Source organism: Stenella coeruleoalba (assembly GCF_951394435.1).
Source record: "Stenella coeruleoalba genome assembly, chromosome: X".
In the NCBI taxonomy this organism is placed as follows: domain Eukaryota; kingdom Metazoa; phylum Chordata; class Mammalia; order Artiodactyla; family Delphinidae; genus Stenella; species Stenella coeruleoalba.
In genome coordinates this window covers 28,622,622-28,642,996 of record NC_137152.1, presented here as the reverse complement: position 1 = coordinate 28,642,996, position 20,375 = coordinate 28,622,622, and the positions used below count along the sequence as shown (strand labels likewise).

The 20,375-nt window shown below is 41.7% G+C and overlaps 1 protein-coding gene across 1 annotated transcript in view; it reads right to left on the bottom strand.

The window, feature by feature from the left end:
• Window positions 1-11,627: 11,627 nt before the first annotated feature.
• Window positions 11,628-20,375, bottom strand: part of XK (X-linked Kx blood group antigen, Kell and VPS13A binding protein) — a 52,459-nt gene continuing 43,711 nt past the window's right edge. Inside the window, exon 3 of the mRNA XM_079910762.1 lies at window positions 11,628-15,600. Coding sequence (XP_079766888.1) covers window positions 14,774-15,600 — 827 coding nt within the window. The 3' untranslated portion in view covers window positions 11,628-14,773. The remainder of the gene's footprint in view (window positions 15,601-20,375) is intronic.

The following is a 20,375-nucleotide window of genomic DNA, read 5'->3' as shown; positions in this document are numbered from 1 at the left end:
TCCAAAGCATGTTTTCTGGGAGCTCTTCATCTCTGTGTCTCTCAAGAAGAGAAGTGGGGAGCATGCAGAGGGTAAGGGGCCTCATGAAGGGAGAGAAGTTAAGGACATAGACTCTGGAGCCGGTCTACATTCAAATCCCTAGTTGATCTTGACAGCTGTGTGACTTTGGGCAAGTTACTTAACCTCTCTGTGCCTGTTTGCTTATCAGGTGGTGATCAGGATTAAGATGACTTAATTCATGTAAAGCACACAGAACAGGACCTGGTCCTCAATAAACTGCTCCTATATAATTATAGTGAGAGTAATAACCGTACCTTAAAATGCACATTAGTGGGCTTTTTTTTGCACTTCCATGTGGCTGACCCTGTCCCTAGTCACGCTGAGGCAGCGTTGGCCTGCGACGGAGGAATGGAGGGGTGTGACTGAGGCTAGCACCTAAGAGAGGAAGGTAGTGTTGCCATTGGAGGTTGGTAAAAAGAAGAGTTTTTTGAGTTGTAGCCATGATGTTGAAAGCCAGGCTTCATTGTGAGAACCATTCTCCAAGTTCTTTGGTCCTCACTGAGCACATCAAAAGCAAATCCTAGAGGGCTGAGGCCTCTGGCAGAGCAGAAAGGACACTATTTCAGCCTGGGTCACCTAGAACAGACTTGCTGTTCCAGAGAAAAGTGGGCCGTGAGGGAGAGGAAGTGGGTGGCGGGCCCGCAGGGGGAGCTGTGGGAAGAGGGCGTACCCCTCATCCTCAGCCTGCGAAGGGACATATGGAATCAGTTGAGAGATTAGGGGCTTGCTTGTGCTTCTCCGCATTGGTGACTCTCTGAGGGATCCTTGTCCAAGGCCCAATCTAATCACGAGTTACCAAGGAGGAGGCGGGGTCAGACAGAGGGCAGGGCCTTGCCCTCTGGTGTGGCCTTAGGGATCCAGAAGCCCTGCCTTGCCGGGGAGGTGGGATGTGAGGCTGAGGCCGAAAGCCTTCAACGTACCCTCTGTGGAGCAGCCAGGTCGCAGGCCCTGGAGGAGGGAATGGTGCTGGCTCTGGGGTCTGTAGCTCACGGTGAGCAGAGGAAGGCCAAGGAAGGCAGCAGAGGATGGGTCTCACCAGCTTCACACGTGGGCAGCAGAGCCCAGCAGAAAGTGTAGGGCCCGGGTGTGAGCTAACACTGGCCTGACCTGGCCCCAGGACCAGCCTCAGGCCAGAAGGTTCAGGTGCCCCTCTGCCATGAGGTCGGTTGCACACAGTGTCTCTCGCACACACAGGAGAACCACCATCTTAGTAAAGGAGGAGGGCAGGGAAGGCATCCTGAAAGACAGAGCGTTTTATGTATGGGCAGAAGACCTAAATAGACATTTCTCCAAAGAAGACATACAGACGGCCAATAGGCACAAGAAAAGATGCTCAACATTGCTAATTATTAGAGAAATGCAAATCAAAACTACAAGATATTACCTCACACCAGTTAGAATGGCCATCATCAAAAAGTCTACAAACAATAAAGGCTAGAGAGGGTGTGGAGAAAAGGAACCCTTCTACACCGTTGGTGGGAATGTAAATTGATACAGCCACTATGGAGAACAGTATGGAGGTTCCTTTAAAACCTAAAAATAGAACCACCATATATGATCCTGCAATCCCACTCCTGGGCATACATCTGGAGAAAACTCTAATTTGAAAAGATACACGCACTCCAATGTTCATACCAGCACTGTTTACAATAGTCAAGACATGGAAGCATCCTAAATGTCCATCGACAGAGGAATGGATAAAGAAGATGTGGTACATATATACAATGGACAATTACTCAGCCATAAAAAGGAACAAAATTGGGTCATTTGTAGAGACACGGATGGACCTAGAGACTGTCATAAGTCAGAAAGAGAAAAACAAATATCATATGTTAAGTAATATATGTGGAATCTAGAAAAATGGTACAGATTAACTGGTTTGCAAGGTAGAAATAGAGACACAGATGTAGAGAGCAAACGTACGGACACCAAGGGGGGAAAGTGGGGGGGGAGTGGTGGTGGTGGGATGAATTGGGAGATTGGGATTGACATATATACACTAATTGTATAAAATAGATAACTAATAAGAACCTGCTGTATTAAAAAAATAAAATTAAAATTAAAAAAAAAGATGTACGTATATACAATCGAATACTACTCAGCCATGAAAAAGAAGGAAATAATGCCATTTGCAGCAACATGGACGGACCTAGACATTATCATACTAGGTGAAGTTAAGTCAGACAGAGAAAGACAAATATCACATGATATCACTTATATGTGGAATCTAAAATGTGACACAAATGAACTTATCTACGAAACAGAAACAGACTCACAGACATAGAGAACAGACTTGTGGTTCCCAAGGTGGAAGCGGGGTGGAGGAGGGATAAATTAGGAGTTTGGGATTAGCAGATACAAACCACTATATATAAAATAAACAACAAGGTCCCACTGTATAGCACAGGGAACTGTGTTCAATATCCTGTAAGAAACCATAATGGAGAAGAATATGAAAAAGAGTATATATGCATATGTATAACTGAATCACTTTGCCCTACATCAGAAATGAACACAACATTGTAAAACAACTATACTTCAATAAAATAAAGTTTAAAAAATTTAAGAAAATGAAAGACAGCATTTTAAGTCTAAGATGTCCAGTTATTCCAAAGAGACTATTCAATTTAGCCCAGATGGAGACAACCGGCTTAGCAAAGTTTTGTTTGGTTTGGGGTTTTTCAGTGTGTGTGCACCAAATGGGGATGGGTAGTCCATTCTAGAATATAAAGAAGCTCCATTTTACTTGGCTAAGTGTGAGGAAATCAGTGATTCTGTTACCTTTCGACACATATATCTGATGAACTATTCATCTGCTGTTAAGCCCCAGACACCTGCCTTTCTTATACAGCAAGATTTCTGGAATGCTAGAGAGCCCAGTTGCATTGTAATCATCTGGTGGAACTTTAGAAAAACCCTGATGCCCAGGTCACACTCCCACACTTTACCTCTTAAGTAGTCTGGGGTGTAGCCTGGCTTCAGAATTTTCTAAAGCCCCCAGGTGATTCTAATGGGCAGCCTAGGCCGAGAACCACTATACAGGAAAACATGGGCCCCATTGTTCAGGACGCTCTGTTTGAACACAGAAATAATAGAGTGAGGACTACCTGTTCTTACTGCAAATACAATTTTCCTGGCATGAGGGGAGGAAAATGATATCCAAGAATGAGACCTGGCTGACCTGACATTTTTGTGATGCACTTAGCATTCTTCACAGAAAAGCAAGGCTTCAAGGCATCCAGCTTTCCAAACGTCTAGAGCAGCACCGTCCAACAGGACACAAACCACAAATGCCAACCGCATTTGACATTTTAAATTTCCTAATAGTCACATTAAAGAAGTAACTAGATGGGGTGAACCTAATTTTAATAAATCCCATATTTAGCCCAATATATCCAAAATATTATCATTGTAACATGTCAAACATAAACATTATTAATAAAAAAGTTCTATGTTTTTGGTACTAAGTCTTGGAAATCTGACGTGTGTTTTACATTTACAACACATTTCAACTCAGACTAGGAACATTTCAAGTGCTCAGGAATCACACGTGGGTAATGGCTGCCACACTGGTTTAGAAATCGTGCCATTCACGAGTATTAGATGCTGAATCAGAATGCTATCCAAGGAGATGACATTTTAGCATAAAATTTATTTCCCTTTGGAAATACCTCGATGATATCACGGCCCTGAGAATGTAATATTTGTTTCCTCCTGTAATCCCAGGTAGCCCTGTCAGGTTACAGGGTCCTGCCTTACCTGAGGAGTTCTTTGGGACCTAATAGAAACCTTACTTATCTCTTTCCTTCAGAGCCATCTCTTCAGAAAAAGTAGAGAATGAATTCAGTCTGGGAGGTTAATGTAAAGCAAGTCCAAGAAGTTCTAAGACCAGAAAAAGTGAGGTCAACATTCAGGCAGGGGAATTGGGATCTCTTTTCTTTTCCTGTAACTCACGGTACTAGGAGAGAGGTTATGACCCTGGTGGCTGAAGAATACCACTCTGCCTCCTTTCACAACTCTTGGGACCTTCCCTCTATTTTAAGATGCCCAGAGCTGACTGGTCAGATTGCAGGGCCAGGATTCATCCGTTTAATTAAGCCCTTTACAGGTGAAAGATGTACCCTCTGGCACAGGTGGTGATTTCCCTCCCATTTGTCCTGTAGTTCCAAGAGTTGAGTATTGGCAGTAACACAAAATCCATGGGGTAGGTCTCACAGTCTGCTGTGGAGAGAAGGGTTCTTCTAGATGTGTCAGACCAGCTACATCAGGCTTGGGGGAGATAACAAAAGCTCTTGCTTCTTTCTCTCAGGAAACACTGTCCTTGGGGACTTTGAAGAAAGAGGTGAATGGTCTGGGTCAGGACTGAAGTCTTTCTTGGGCCCTGGCCTGACACCGTCAAATGTCACTATGACCCCTTAACCAAACTCTTCCTCTACAATGTAAGCACTTAATAGTCTCCCTCCTAAACATCAGTTTGAAGAAAATATTTTTTTCTCATTTATCTACTTAAGCAGTGTTAACTTCTTTGGTTCCAAAGAACAAAAAAATGACTTGATAAACCAGGTTTTAGGCTCACCTGTGCTGTGCCTCACTAGTTGGCCTTGAGAAGTTCTATCAGTTTTTCTGGGAAAAGAGGACAGTGGCCCTGAGCAGAAATGTTGTTGTAGCAGAACAGGACTTCAACCCAGAGTTCTTTCCTCTGGGACCCTCATGGTTTCAGCCCAGTGGCCCCGTTATCGCTCTTCGGAGCAGGGCTCCAGTGCTGGGAGCTATGGGGGATACCCTGCCTCAGCCCCGCTGCTGAGGCCCCGGCAGAAACAACTCCTCCCTACTGAGTAAGGGCTGCCTTATACGTACTCTGCCCCTTCATTCCAGGGTACCCCGGGAAATGCCACCAGGCTTGCTTCTTCCCTCGGTCTCCAGCATCTGCCAGACTTAACCACAACTGCAGTTTGGGTAAAGTTTAGGAGTCAGGAGAGCCTAGTGATTAAATGCTTGAGCGTTGACACCAGACACTGTTGAGCTTGAATCCTAACCATACCACGTACTGTGCAACCACAGGAAAGTTCCTTTATCTCACTAGTCTCGGCTTCCTTTTCTGTAAAATGGAAATCATTGCAGTAACAGTCACATAGGATCGTTGAGAGGAATCAAAGTGGTCATGTGGATACGACGCTTAGCAGAGTACCTAGCTTGTGTCAACACTATCATTCTGTTCTCCCTCTCATGATGTGGCCCCTGATCCAACCTCCCCTCTCTCCCATGTTCCAGCAACACTGACCTACGAGCTGTTCCCTGATTATAAATGTCCTTTTTACTAATTCTGGGCTTTTGCACATGGTGTCCCCTTTACCAGGAATGTTCTTTCCACTGCCTTCACCAGGCAAACACACCTACTCATGTTTCAGATCAGAGCTTTCATATTCTTCCCCAAATCATCATCTTAACTGAACCTTTATTTTTTAAAAATGACAGTGAAATGTCAGGTTGCCCAGCAAATGGCTGTTTCCCCACTCATTTTTGTCTGCAGAACCCTATTTTTGTGGGTGTTCTTCCTCCCATAAGCTAAAGGATGGTGGCCCCTTTGCCAGCCCCAAGGGGTGAATGCTGTGTAGTCAAAGGAAACCATGACAATGTCATTCTCCTTGCCAGAGACAGCTTTAGAGGTAAGGATGTGACAACTCCAGCCAATAAGAAATTTGGGGAATTCTGCTGGAGGGGGCTGGTGGCTTCTAGGAAGAGATTTTCCTCCTGAAAGTACAGAGATACCCAAAGGGAAATCCTTTTTTCTTATTTTGGATTCAGTTGTGTAAATGTGACACCTGGAGCCCAGACTGTCGTCTTGCAATCATAAAGAGACAAATGTGAAGATGAAGCAACAAAACTTGCTAGGTCAGATAACAAAATCCTATTGTTTAAGCCACTTCTAAGCAGCTGTTCTACAAATTGTAGCTGAAAGCACCTTGATAGAATTTCTGATAAGGCCAAAGAGGTGAATCGGGAGGTGAACTGAAGAATGTCTAGAAATCATTTCATTATTTTGACAGTTATCATGATTTTTTTGTTTTGTTTTGTTTTCTGCGGTACGCCGGCCTCTCATGTTGCGGCCTCTGCCATTGCGGAGCACAGGCTCTGGATGCGCAGGCTCAGCGGCCACGGCTCACGGGCCCAGCCGCTCTGCGGCATGTGGGATCTTCCCGGACCGGGGCACGAACCCGTGTCCCCTGCATCGGCAGGTGGACTCTCAACCACTGCGCCACCAGGGAAGCCCTATCATGATATTAATATACATTTTTTAGTGCTTGGAAATTGTAAAAGCATTTCACCTTAATGACATAATTGACTTTCTGAAGGTAGAACACTCACCAATTCACATTACATTTTTAAAGTAAAAAGATTTTCTCATCTCTTGACTCAAGCTGGAAATGAGAGGTGCCAAACGATTTGTGTGTGAACAAACCTCATTTCAAAAGGAAAAGAATACGGCTTCCCTGGTGGCGCAGTGGTTAAGAATCCGCCTGCCAATGCAGGGAACACAGGTTCCAACCCTGGTCCGGGAAGATCCCACATGCTGTGGAGCGACTAAGCCCGTGCGCCACAAATACTGAGCCTGTGCTCTAGGGCCCATGAGCCACAACTACTGAGCCCACGAGCCACAACTACTGAAGCCCACATGCCTAGAGCCCATGCTCCACAAGAAGAGAAGCTACCGCAGTGAGAAGTCTCCACAGCACAATGGAGAAGCCAAAAATAAATAAAATTTTAAAATTAAAAAAATAAAAATATATTTAGCACAAAAACAGAAACATAGATCAATGGAACAGGATAGGAAGCCCAGAGATATACCCACGCACTTATGGTCACCTTATCTTTGATAAAGGAGGCAAGAATATACAGTGGAGAAAAGACAGCCTCTTCAATAAGTGGTGCTGGGAAAACTGTACAGCTACATGTAAAAGTATGAGATTAGAACACTCCCTAACACCATACACAAAAATAAACTCAAAATGGATTAAAGACCTAAATGTAAGGCCAGACACTATCAAACTCTTAGAGGAAAACCTCGTCAGAACACTCTATGACATAAATCATAGCAAGATCCTTTTTGACCCACCTCCTAGAGAAACGGAAAGAAAAACAAAAATAAACAAATGGGACCTAATGAAACTTAAAAGCTTTTGCACAGCAAAGGAAACCATAAACAAGACGAAAAGACAACCCTCAGAATGGGAGAAAAAATTTGCAAATGAAGAAACTGACAAAGGATTAATCTCCAAAATTTACAAGCAGCTCATGCAGCTCAGTATCAAAAGAACAAACAACCCAATCCCCAAATGGGCAGAAGACCTAAATAGACATTTCTCCAAAGAAGATATGCAGATTGCCAACAAACACATGAAAGAATCCTCAACATCATTAATCATTAGAGAAATGCAAATCAAAACTACAATGAGACATCATCCCACACCAGTCAGAATGGCCATCATCAAAAAGTCTACAAACAATAAATGCTGGAGAGGGTGTGGAGAAAAGGGAACACTCTTGCACTGTTGGTGGGAATGTAAATTGGTACAGCCACTATGGAGAACAGTATGGAGGTTCCTTAAAAAACTACAAATAGAACTACCATATGACCCAGCAATCCCACTCCTGGGCATATACCCTGAGAAAACCATAATTCAAAAAGAGTCATGTACCACAATGTTCATTGCAGCTCTATTTACAATAGCCAGGACATGGAAGCAACCTAAGTGTCCATCAACAGATGAATGGATAAAGAAGATGTGGCACATATATACAATGGAATATTACTCAGCCATAAAAAGGAACGAAATGGAGTTATTTGTAGTGAGGTGGATGGACCTAGAGTCTGTCATACAGAGTGAAGTAAATCAGAAAGAGAAAAACAAATACCGTATGCTAAACACTTATATATGGAATCTAAAAAAAAAAAAGTCATGGAGAACCTAGGGACAAGACGGGAATAAAGATGCAGACCTACTAGAGAATGGACTTGAGGACACGGGAGGAGGAAGGGTAAGCTGGGACGAAGTGAGAGAGTGGCATGGACATATATACACTACCAAACGTAAAATAGCTAGCTAGTGGGAAGCAGCTGCATAGCACAGGGAGATTAGCTCAGTGCTTTGTGACCACCTAGAGGGGTGGGATAGGGAGGCTAAGAGGGAGGGAGACGCAAGAGGGAAGAGATATGGGAACATATGTATATGTATAACTGATTCACTTTGTTATAAAGCAGAAACTAACACACCATTGTAAAGCAATTATACTCCAATAAAGATGTTAAAAAAATCTGCTGTATAAAAATAAAATAAAATTTAAAAAATACATTTAAAAATAAAAGGAAAAGAGTAGACTTAAGTACACTTGAGAAAATATTCTGTCAGTGAAAAAACTTTCTAGGGTAATAATCCCGAACAGGAAGGGATAAATTTGGAGATTGAGATTGACACATACACACTAGTATATATAAAATAGATAACTAATAAGGACCTACTGTATAGCACAGGGAACTCTACTCAATACTCTGTAATGGCCTATATGGGAAAGGAATCTCAGAAAGAGTGGATATATGCATATGTATAAGAGATTCACTTTGCTGTACACCTGAAACTAACACAGCATTATAAATCAACTATACGCCAATAAAAATTAAAAGAAAATAATTCCCAACATTTTCAATTACAAAGGACGTCTTTTAAGGTGACTTCCCACATGATGGTGGTTGAATTTTTAACACCTGTTCATGGTAGGGACTGGAGGGGTGATGACGAAGTTACTTTAAATACAGTGACACTTTTAATCAGTCCTGTTCTATCACTCACAACAGCATACCCATGGGTGTGAAAGACAATTGTACAAATGTGTGCCAGACATCTCTGGATAGTGTCATACATCCCTAGTTAGTGGAGAGGAACACAGTGCCTCTGCAGTTCTTGGAGGTCTGCAGCTCTACAGCTGGGCATCGTTGTTCTAAAAAATTCTGCCACTCCACTCAAGAAGGTCACCTTGTCAGGAGAAGGCGACACCAAGGAAGCAGTCTCCTCTGCACTGGGGTGGTGGTGGGGACGATCCTGAAGCACCACTCCAAAAGAGAATTTCTAAATCCTGTTTTGTTTCTTGAGTGCTATCGCTCCTGAGAACCTGACTCATTAACTGTCGAATTTAGGTAATTAAAATAGGAAGCCGACTGATAAGAAATTAAACCAGTATGCATAATGCAGATATCTACGGAGGATGATATTCCCAGGGCTCTAGGAAACAGGCTAATCAGGCTTCAATCAGGAACTCATCATTCGGAGAGAGAGAATTAATTCAGGATGGGAGGCAGGGAGGGAGCAAAAGCACAGGCAGAATCTCAAAATCTCTCTGGATGAATCTCTCCTTGGCAGGAGGCAAGTGCTGAAACCTCACACAGGGGAGTCTGGGTGAGAAGTTTTCTGATAACCTGCTGCCAAGAGATGCTGCTGCTGCATCCTGCTGTATACTCCTCAAAGATGCTCTGGGTACCAAACCCTGCTTAAACCTGCACTGTGTTATACGTCCTTGGCCTGATAATTTCCAGAGAAACAACCACACAGAGAGGGTGACAGGGAGGCATGAGGCATCCCCTCAGGCAGGCTTCTGCAGCGGACACACCTTCTTAGCAGGTTAGGGACCTAGTCTGATAGGGTATCTTGTGCGCTGGGAAAGAAGGGATCAGGGATGTTTCTGAATTCTCAGCTCTGTAGAAATCTCTTCTGATATGAAGTGCCTTTTCTGAAAAAGAGAAGAGGCTCAAAACATCACTCATATAGTGTAGAGTTGGTATTTCTGAGCCCTTTCCCAGCTGCAAAGATGTTCATAGAGAATACAGTCTCCTGGAAGGGGGCACCCGGAGAAATATGGTCATGGAGGAATAATATATACTGTACTTCCCTCATCCCCTTCCAAATCTTTACAAACTTGGGCCTGAACACTGTAAAATGAACTATCACAGTGGGGCAGGGGCAGGGTGTGAGCTACAGGTCCATATATTAAGCAGTCAACACTTGGTGGTTAAAATGGAGATTCATGAAAAAGAATTACCCACAGTTTGCCAGTAAACATCCCAAATTTATGCTTTTAAGCTATTAGTACTGGTAACATGCATGTTTTCTTCAAATAGATTTTCAAAGTCTGCTATAGTTTTCAGAGCATTCATAGGGAAGTTAAAATTTACTCATACCTTTAAATAAAGAGAACCCATAAAAGAGGGCTGAGTAGATTCACATTGTTAGGGAAGCTTTGTGAAAACAAATGAAGTAATTGGTACACTTGTTAAATGGAATATGAACTCTAGATTAGATACTAGTATTGTATCCATGTTGAATTTCCAGAATTAGATCATCATTCTGTGGCTGTGTAAGAGAATGCCTTTGTTCAGAGCATAAGAGAATACACACTGAAGTATTTAGGAATAAAGGGTCAAAAGAAGGAAAGTAAGAATTATAAAGCAAACATGACAAAATATTAATAGGTGAAATTGATTGAAGGATAAATGAATTCTTCGCACTATTCCTAAGGCTCTTCTATTAGCTTGAAGTTATTTCAAAATAAAACATTTACAAACACCAAATGAAGTAATTTTACATTGACCTACTTAAACACTACACTTGTTGACCTTCAGTTTTCTCAAGGGGTTGATTTAATACCAAGAGATCTCTTTCAAAACATTTCTCCTATAGCCAAGTCTTTCCAAATTGCAAGGTCACCTTCAGAGGAAAGGAAATTATTGCAACAATCCTTGTCTACCTCATGCTCCGAAATAACCCCTTAAATAACTGATTGTTTTTTAGATTCCACATGTAAGTGAAATAATATGGTATTTGTCTTTCTTAAGCAAAAAAAACCCCTCATAGATACAGAGAACAGACTGGCGATTGCCAGAGGGGAGGGGAGTTAGGGGGGTGGGCGAAACTGGTGGAGGGGATCAAGAGGCACAAACTTCCAGTTATAAAATAAATAAGTCATAGGATGTAATAAACAGCATGCTGATGGAATGGTAAATAGAATTATTGCAGTTATCATTTTGCAGTGTATACAAATATTGAATCATTATGTTGTACATCTGAAACTAATATAATGTTATATGCCAATTATACCTCAATAGAAAAAATAAGGCCTTTGGACATGCAGAAAAAACCTGATATTTTTTCCAACCACAGATCGCCATTTACAATTTGACTATTCATTTATGTTAATATCAAGTCGCTCATTTGATATTTTATGTTTCTGGATCAGTATACCACTTATGTTGGAGCAGAATTTTAGTATTGAGCAGTGCAGCTTTTACAAATGGAGTAAATGCTTATCAAACAAAATTTTCAGGTGAGGTTACAAAATCATAATTAATCACAACAAAACCATTTGCAAATTTGTTTCTAAAATAGTCCCTGAAGTCAAAAAGCCATGAAAGGACTGTATAAGGAATGAAAAGCAAGGAGAAATTGAAAAATTAATTTATTATATGAAGAAACATAAACAATATTTATTAGAGTGAATGGCTGCAGAGAAGCAGCCTGCAAAACTCACATCCGCAATGTACTGGCTGAGGAGTACGGACACATACAGTCATAACCCATAGCACTAATGTTCTAAGGAGGTTTCCAAGAAAATGCTGTATTTGACAATCAATTTTAAAGTTTATTTTTCCCATTTACAAGGCAGAAAAAATTATACCCACATTCAATTAAAGTCTAGCGGGATCAGGCATTCAAATTGTAAAGAAAAATTAACAAAAGAGGCTGCTATATCCTTTATGAAAGATGACATACAAAAATGATAAGCTCATTTGTTATCAAAAGCAATTTCTCAGATTTCAGTGGGTCTTTTTCCTCCAAGTACCATATGTTTGGGTGCTAATTTTTTTTTTTTTTTTTTTTTGCGATACATGGGCCTCTCACTGTTGTGGCCTCTCCTGTTGTGGAGCACAGGCTCCGGACGCGCAGGCTCAGCGGCCATGGCTCACGGGCCCAGCCGCTCCGCGGCAAGTGGGATCTTCCCGGACCGGGGCACGAACCCGTGTCCCCTGCATCGGCAGGCGGACTCTCAACCACTGTGCCACCAGGGAAGCCCTGGGTGCTAATTTTTATAAGCAAATGATGGTAAGAGAAAGGGCAACTGTTGAGTTCTCTCCAAGAGTAAAGGCCATTTACACTTGCCCTTCTGTAAGGCCAAAGGCCGACATATTCACTTAAGACACTCATGTGAATGATGCTACTTGTTTCTTCTCTAACGGTAAAAAAAAAAAAAAAAAAAAAAAACCTGTTATGAATTTGAATAACTATAAAAACAACTCCTTTAAACATGCATGGCACTTCAAAAATATTTTCAAAGCATTTTCACACCTATTATTTAATTTGTTCTTCTGACAACCTTGTGAGGTAGTCTGGGCAAGTATATCATGCAAATTTTGTGGGTGAGGAAACTGAGGCATAGAACAATTAACTAACTTGCAGGGTTGGACAGGGAGACGCCAACCTCTACACTGCACTGTCTCCAGTAATGAAGAAAGTCTAAACATATTTGATGATCTTATTTCAATATATTTCGAGGAAATACTTCACCTCCATCCAGCCAAATGATAATGAATCAGTTGGAGTATCTGTTGCGACAAGTTATGGTATGTAATTAATTAGACAAAGCACGGAGAGTTTTAAAAATTGGAATTATTACTGAAAAAGACATTTTAACTCTCAAGATAGGAGGAAATTTGCTGGTTTGTTTGTCTTTAGGGCAACCTAGTAGTGCAGTCTGAGCTATAATTTTGCCATTTCAGAGGTATAATACAAATAATTTAAAAACAAGATTTCTCAGTTCACTATGACTTAAATTGTGGCCATGAAGAAAAAAAGCAGTGGCTTCTCTTCCCCAAAGTGACTAGACGTATATGGCCCCAAAGCAGGGGTATCTGCATATCAAGAGTTAAAGATGACAAAATGTCCAATTTAGTTACCAAACCTCTTTATCCTTTTAAATGTGGCTTATAATTGGGCTTTAGGAGTGTGACAGACCATCACTGTCAGTTTGGTTTGGGGTCACTCAATAGGCTTACCTACATTCTACCTTAAAATGATTTTAAATGTATTTGAAGGCCCAGATTTTGTAGTGGTTCTTGAGACAGGCTTCCAAACCAAGGCTGGGGAAGTACCAGTCTCTCCATCCCTGGCTAAGTCTGGCCACAACTCCTACTCAAACTCACCATTTTAACCTGTCCCCTGACAAACTAGCTGTTAGAAACTCCATGGGTCAGAAAGTTCAGCCATTATGAGTCCTAAGACTGTCAACCCTGATCGACCTGCAATGTCCAGCCTCGTCAGTGACGTCACCTGCTCCCAGGTGTTTCATCATCAAGGTTTTTATGGTAGAAATAATGGTACTAGATCTAGGCATTTTTCCAAGACAACTGAGGATATTCTACAAATCCTTTTATGAAAGAAATATGGTTCCAGATCAAAGGAGAAATTATACTGAAGATAGGAGAGTGTAGGAGGATAAAATTGAAGTTCTTATTCAAATTAACTCATAATCATACCAAATCAAAATGCATTCAGTTAAAGATAAAAATCTTCTGGTCATGTTAGCTGTTTGCAAAATTTAAAAGTTTCTGAAGTCAACATCTAACTGAAGGTGGGGAACCCTTTTCCTTCAAATAATGAAAATTAAAATGGCCTATATACATATGCTAGGTGAGAAATTTCTGTGTTTTCTAGAAGAACTTAGGTTAACCAAGGTAACTCTTGTCTAAAACTTTCCTGACAGGCAAGGAAGAGGTGGAGTAAAAACTATGGGTTTTATTTTCTTCTTTCCTAAGAAGGCAAATCCTAGCAAATTCTACTAGAAATTTCCCAGAACTGTAAGACAGGACTCAACCTTGATGAGGTTAAGCCTACCTTCTAGCAGATTCATCTTAAACTACCACAAGAAGGTAAGAACTCTGCTTATAAAAGCCTACAAACACTTTGATATTTTAACAACCCTCTTGATCCAGAATTTCTTCAACATATTGAAGGAACACAACTTTTCTAAAATTCTAGGGCTTCCATAACCAAATTTAGAATTCAATTTTGAATCCATGGATCCTTGAGAATAAAGTCTCCAAGGCTGCTACAGTTGGTTGTGTACAAAGAGCCCTGATGAGATGAAAATGGAACATCTGTCTATTCAAAAACCAAACTTGAACAGCCCTCTCTGAAAACTCTGACAGGACTGTTGTGGCTGATGGCAAAACCCCAGTAACCATCTGTGGTCATCAGATAACTCTTGGGTGAAAACTACATTCAGGGATAATAAAACATTAGGCTACCTAGACCAGCAGTCCAGAAAACTAGAAAACAAGTAAGCCCCTACCCTCATTCTACCTGATGGATCTAACCAGCCCAACTCAGATATCATGGGTACTTTGTCAATGAAAAGGCCAGTAACGTCTGGGAGAACATGGTCAACTGTGAATGGTGGTGCCTTAGGCTGCCCCTGCAACGCTCAGGGGTTTCCCTGGCTTCTCTCCATGGTTCCCACATGCCCACCCGAGAGCTCTCCGAAGGGGAGAGACTCACAAGGAGTTGAGAGATAACTTCCTGCTTTGTTAACTGTGCAGGGCCCATCACTTGTATGAAGAACAGGGATCAACCCAGCAAACAATACATCTGTGCCTCAAGAGACTCAGGTCCCATTAAGCAGAAAAGAGCTCATCGGCATTCAAGATCTGGCTGGGCATAGAACTTATTTTACTGCTAGAAGGGGTTTCCTCTCTGTCTGCGGATGACCTTAGATCCGTCTTTTCTGCAGACTCAGAGGATTTCCGCCGCCTGCAGTCACAGCAAGCACACTTTAGCCACTCCTGAAAGCTTTCAGAAACACTAGAGGAAAAGAGCTTTTTGCAAGGGTGGAAGAATTGATAGAACACGATCATGAATAGAATGGCCGTGCAGTACCCAATGAGCAGCTGCAGGATCAGCAGGGGTGCGCACACATACATGTAGATGTCAGTCTTGTAAAGATACCACATGAGGAGGAGGAAGGCGTTCTCGATGAATCTCAACATGTAGTACACCAGCAGCTGGTACCAGTTCTGGGACTTGCTGATGAGGTCGGGGTTGTTGATTTTCAGCTGTACCGCTGACCAGCAGAACATGTTGATCCCGGCGTAGAGTAAGGTGAGGAAGCACAGCACGATGGTGGTGCCCACCCGACTGAGGGCCTTCTCGATGTTCTCAGGGAAGGGGGAGCCACTGCACCAGAAGAGGATCCAGGGGTAGAAGAGGAAGCTGAGGAAGTTGAGGAGTATGTCTATCACCACCCAGGTCTTCAGGACAGAGGTAAAGAGGACCAGGACAATGACTCGAGTGGCAATCTCAAAGCTCCTCCAGAGGAAGATACAGACATAGGCCAGGGGCTTCACTTTGACATCATATTCATCGTATTTGATCTTGATGGCGAGGATGTTACAGCGCAAGGCTCCATACACGATGGACAATAGGGAGAGGACCATGAAGAGACCTGAGGAGAGAAGAGAAAGAGCGCTCTCAAGTCTCACCTACACCAAGAATCCTACTGTGGTGGCTGCCGGCAGTCCTCTACCCATATTCCTTGGACCCCTCTGTTTCATGTGCACGGGCTGGCTTCCAGCTATCAGCGTCTGCTCACTGCACCTGAGGGCTTTTCCCAGGGCTGCAGAAGCCTGCTGTGCCCAGGTGCTGGGCAGGCTGAAGTGCCCAGGAATTAATACCCCTGGGAGAGCCCTTCAACACCCCAATCCTAGCCCTGAGAAGAGCTGGAATATAACGAGCCCAGTTCCCCTACCGTTTGGGTAGAGTAACTCGGAGGTGTGTGTTCTATACTGTTTACCGGTGTTTCCTCAGAAGATTACTTTCTAGTCACCCACGGTGACTGTTGTCTAGTAACGTTGTCACCTTTATTGGCCGCCTTCCCTGTCTCACTTCCCTTCTCCCACGCTTCTTATACCTTCCTCCAGACAGACATGCACTCAAGTGCTTGTCTCAGGGTCTGCTTCAGGGTCAACTGAAACTAAAACACCTTTCAGACCCCATCTGCTCTGTCTGAATATGTGGAGTCCTTTACACGGTGCGTTTTGTTTCCTCAATCAGCTTACAAGCTCCTGAGGAGTCACGAGTGACCATGTCTGATATTTCTTCTTGATACCCTCAACATATACCAGTGTAGAAACTGAAACAGAAAGCACTCAATAATAAATTGTTCATGAGTTCCTCTCTATCTGCAGGACCTTTTAAATTTATATACTGACTACAGATTGCTCACTTTTCTTTGCTCTTCAGTTATATTCTTAAATTCCATACAGTGCTGAAGAAATGAGAACCTCACTGTTACTGAGTCAATCTGTCTTGGTCTAAAAGGCCTTAATGTTTCAAGGGGTCTCAACTCTAGCTGTTATTTCTTCAAATGACTGACGGCTAATGGGTTTACCCGGTTTATACCGAGCAGCAGTGTTAGGGGACAAGATGTGGCTCATTTGAATGGAGCATGGTACTATGTTTCAGAGCATGACACTGCTGGGTGTGAGTTCTATTATCTAAAAAATGTACTGCCAACCCATGAGCACAGACTGTGTGGTCAAATCTGAAATACAATCACTTACTGCAGGCTGCCACGACCTCCAAATATTGGAGCAGGGAGGAACCGAGAGTCTGGCTGGGTTCTGTTTTCTTGCCCATAAAATTGAGATAATACCTTCCATGCCTACCTCCAACGTACATATAACAAAATTGTTTTTACTTATAATTTAAAATGCATGGGAATAAAGGGTTCATTTTCTTATTTAAGTTCTGAATCAATGGAAGACATCTACATTTGATGGGCATAAAAACTCGGAAGCTTGGGTAGTTAGTTGCCTGGGAGAAGCTCAGTTTTACTCAAAGCATCTCCTCTCATAGCCTTTTGGCACTGATTTAAATCATCGATATCATTCTCTGGAAAGACTGCCATGTACTAATCAAATTTAAAAGACAGAAATACTATCACAGGAGTAGCCTGGGAAGTAATTGGACTGAGTTATTTTTTCTGAGAGGCTAGTTCAATGGAGCATTATAAAGCAGTACATATTGCTGATACACTGTTTTTATTGAAATACAGTTGATTTACAATGTTCTGTTAATTTCTGCTGTACAGCAAAGTGACTCAGTTATACATACACATTCTTTTTTATATTCTTTTCCATTACGGTTTATCCCAGGTGATATACTTTTATATGTATTACACATTTCTACAAACCTTAAGAATCTAGTATTGGATCCTTTCCTTTTAGTCCTTCTGTTTTTTCTACTACAAGAAAAATAACTTCAAATGTAGAATATGAGCTAAGCGTAAATTACCATATAAATTATGTATTCATACACATGCAGTATTTACACTGTTAAATTTACGGTACTTCATCTCCAAGTTACTTATTACTTTTAACAATGCAATGACCCAAACAATTTTTTAACCATCAATCCATTTTTCTCGTTAGGTCAATTATTTCCAAATTACGTTTTTTTCTCTGTCAAGAGAGTTAGCCAATTATTACCCAATTGCTGCTTAGTAGGAATTAACTGCTAAGGCCTTCTGAGAATGCAAAGAAATGACTGTGAAATCACTAATTTCAATTATCATTACCAATGTTGGGTGCTCCCTGCTCCCCAAGAAAGGGGCCAGGAAGAGAGAGATACTTGGGAGACAAGAAACTTGAACAAAATGCTTCGAATGTATATTTCTACCTCTAGAGTTAAGCTGTTATCTAATGAATAGCTAGGATGATATTTATGCAAATATCTACTTATTCAGACTTAAATGGAGAAAAGTTCCTGACATCATTTCCCAACCTTCTCTTCCCAGAGTCCACACAACAGGGGATCCGTTGGTGGTCCTGATCTTTTAAGTGGCATGTCATAGAAGTCTAACAGCCCCCAATAATCTTTTTCTCTAAACATCTTTATTGGGGTATAATTGCTTTACAATGGTGTGTTACTTTCTGCTTTATAACAAAGTGAATCAACTATACATATACACACATCCCCATATCTCCTCTCTCTTGCGTCTCCCTCCCACCCTCCCTGTCCCACCCCTCTAGGCAGTCACAAAGCACCGAACTGATCTCCCTGTGCTATGCGGCTGCTTCCCACTAGCTATCTATTTCACATTTGGTAGTGTATATATGTCCATGCCACTCACTCACTTTGTCACAGCTTACCCTTCCCCCTCCCCGTGTCCTCAAGTCCATTCTCTATGTCTGTGTCTTTATTCCTGTCCTGTCCCTAGATTCATCAGAACCATTTTTTTTTTTAGATTCCATATATATGTGTTAGCATACAGTATTGGTTTTTCTCTTTTTGACTTACATCACTCTGTATGACAGACTCTAGTTCCATCCAACTCACTACAAATAAGTCAATTTTGTTTCTTTTTATGGCTGAGTAATATTCCATTGTATATATGTGCCACATCTTTATCCATTCATCTGTCGCTGGACTTCAGGTTGCTTCCATGTCCTGGCAATTGTAAATAGTGCTGCAATGAACATTGTGGTACATGACTCTTTTTGAATTATGGTTTTCTCAGGGTATATGCCCAGGAGTGGGATTGCTGGGTCATATGGTAGTTCTATTTGTAGTTTTTTAAGGGACCTCCATACTGTTCTCCATAGTGGCTGTATCAATTTACATTGCCACCAACAGTGCAAGAGGGTTCCCTTTTCTCCACACCCTCTCCAGCATTTATTGTTTGTAGATTTTTTGATGATGGCCATTCTCATTGGTGTGAGATGATGTCTCATTGTAGTTTTGATTTGCATTTCTCTAATGATTAGAGATGTTGAGCATCCTTTCATGTGTTTGTTGGCAATCTGTATATCTTCTTTGGACAAATGTCTATTTAGGTCTTCTGCCCATTTTTGGATTGGGTTGTTTGTTTTTTTGATATTGAGCTGCATGAGCTGCTTGTATATTTTGGAGATTAATCCTCTGTCAGTTGCTTCGTTTGCAAATATTTTCTCCCATTCTGAGGGTTGTCTTTTCATCTTGTTTATGGTTTCCTTTGCTGTGCAAAAGCTTTTAAGTTTCATTAGGTCCCATTTATTTTTGTTTTTATTCCATTTTTCTAGGAGGTGGGTCAAAAAGGATCTTGCTGTGATTTATGTCATAGAGTGTTCTGACTAGGTTTTCCTCTACAAGTTTTATAGTGTCTGGCCTTACATTTAGGTCTTTAATCCATTTTGAGTTTATTTTTGTGTATGGTGTTTGGAAGTGTTCTAATTTCATTCTTTTACATGTAGCTGTCCAGTTTTCCCAGCACCACTTATTGAAGAGGCTGTTTTTCCTCCATTGTGTATTCTTGCCTCCTTCATCAAAGATAAGTTGACCATATGTGTGTGGCTTTATCTCTGGGCTTTCTATCCTGTTTCATTAATCTATATTTCTGTTTTTGTGCCAGTACCATACTGTCTTGATTACTATAGCTTTGTAATACAGTCTGAAGTCAGAGAGCCTGATTCCTCCAGCTCCGTTTTTCTTTCTCAAGATTGCTTTGGCTATTCGGGGTCTTTTGTGTTTCCATACAAATTGTGAAATTTTTTGTCCTAGTTCTGTGAAAAATACCATTGGTAGTTTGATAGGGATTGCACTGAACCTGTAGATTGCTTTGGGTAGTACAGTCATTTTCACAATGTTGATTCTTTCAGTCCAAGAACATGGTATATCTCTCCATCTGTTTGTATCATCTTTAATTTCTTTCATCAATGTCTTATAGTTTTCTGCATGCAGGTCTTTATCTCCCTAGGTAGGTTTATTCCTAGGTTTTTTTTTTTTTGGCAGTACGCGGGCCTCTCACTGTTATGGCCTCTCACGTAGTGGAGCACAGGCTCCAGACGCGCAGGCTCAGCGGCCATGGCTCACGGGCCCAGCCGCTCCGCGGCATGTGGGATCTTCCTGGACCAGGGCACGAACCCGTGTCCCCTGCATTGGCAGGAGGACTCTCAACCACTGCGCCACCAGGGAAGCCCTATTTCTAGGTATTTTTTTCTTTTTGTTGCAATGGTAAACGCGAGTGTTTCCTTAATTTCCCTTTCAGATTTTTCATCATTAGTGTATAGGAACCCAAGAGATTTCTGTGCATTAATTTTGTATCCTGCTACTTTTCATATTCTCATTTCCTATGTGAGTGTGTGGAGTGGAGGGGCGAGGTCGGAGGGCATTTTGCTGTTTTTATCTTTTGTTAGAAGGTAAGACATCACTTTGGGTAAAGCTGAAAGGAAGGCTTTGGCA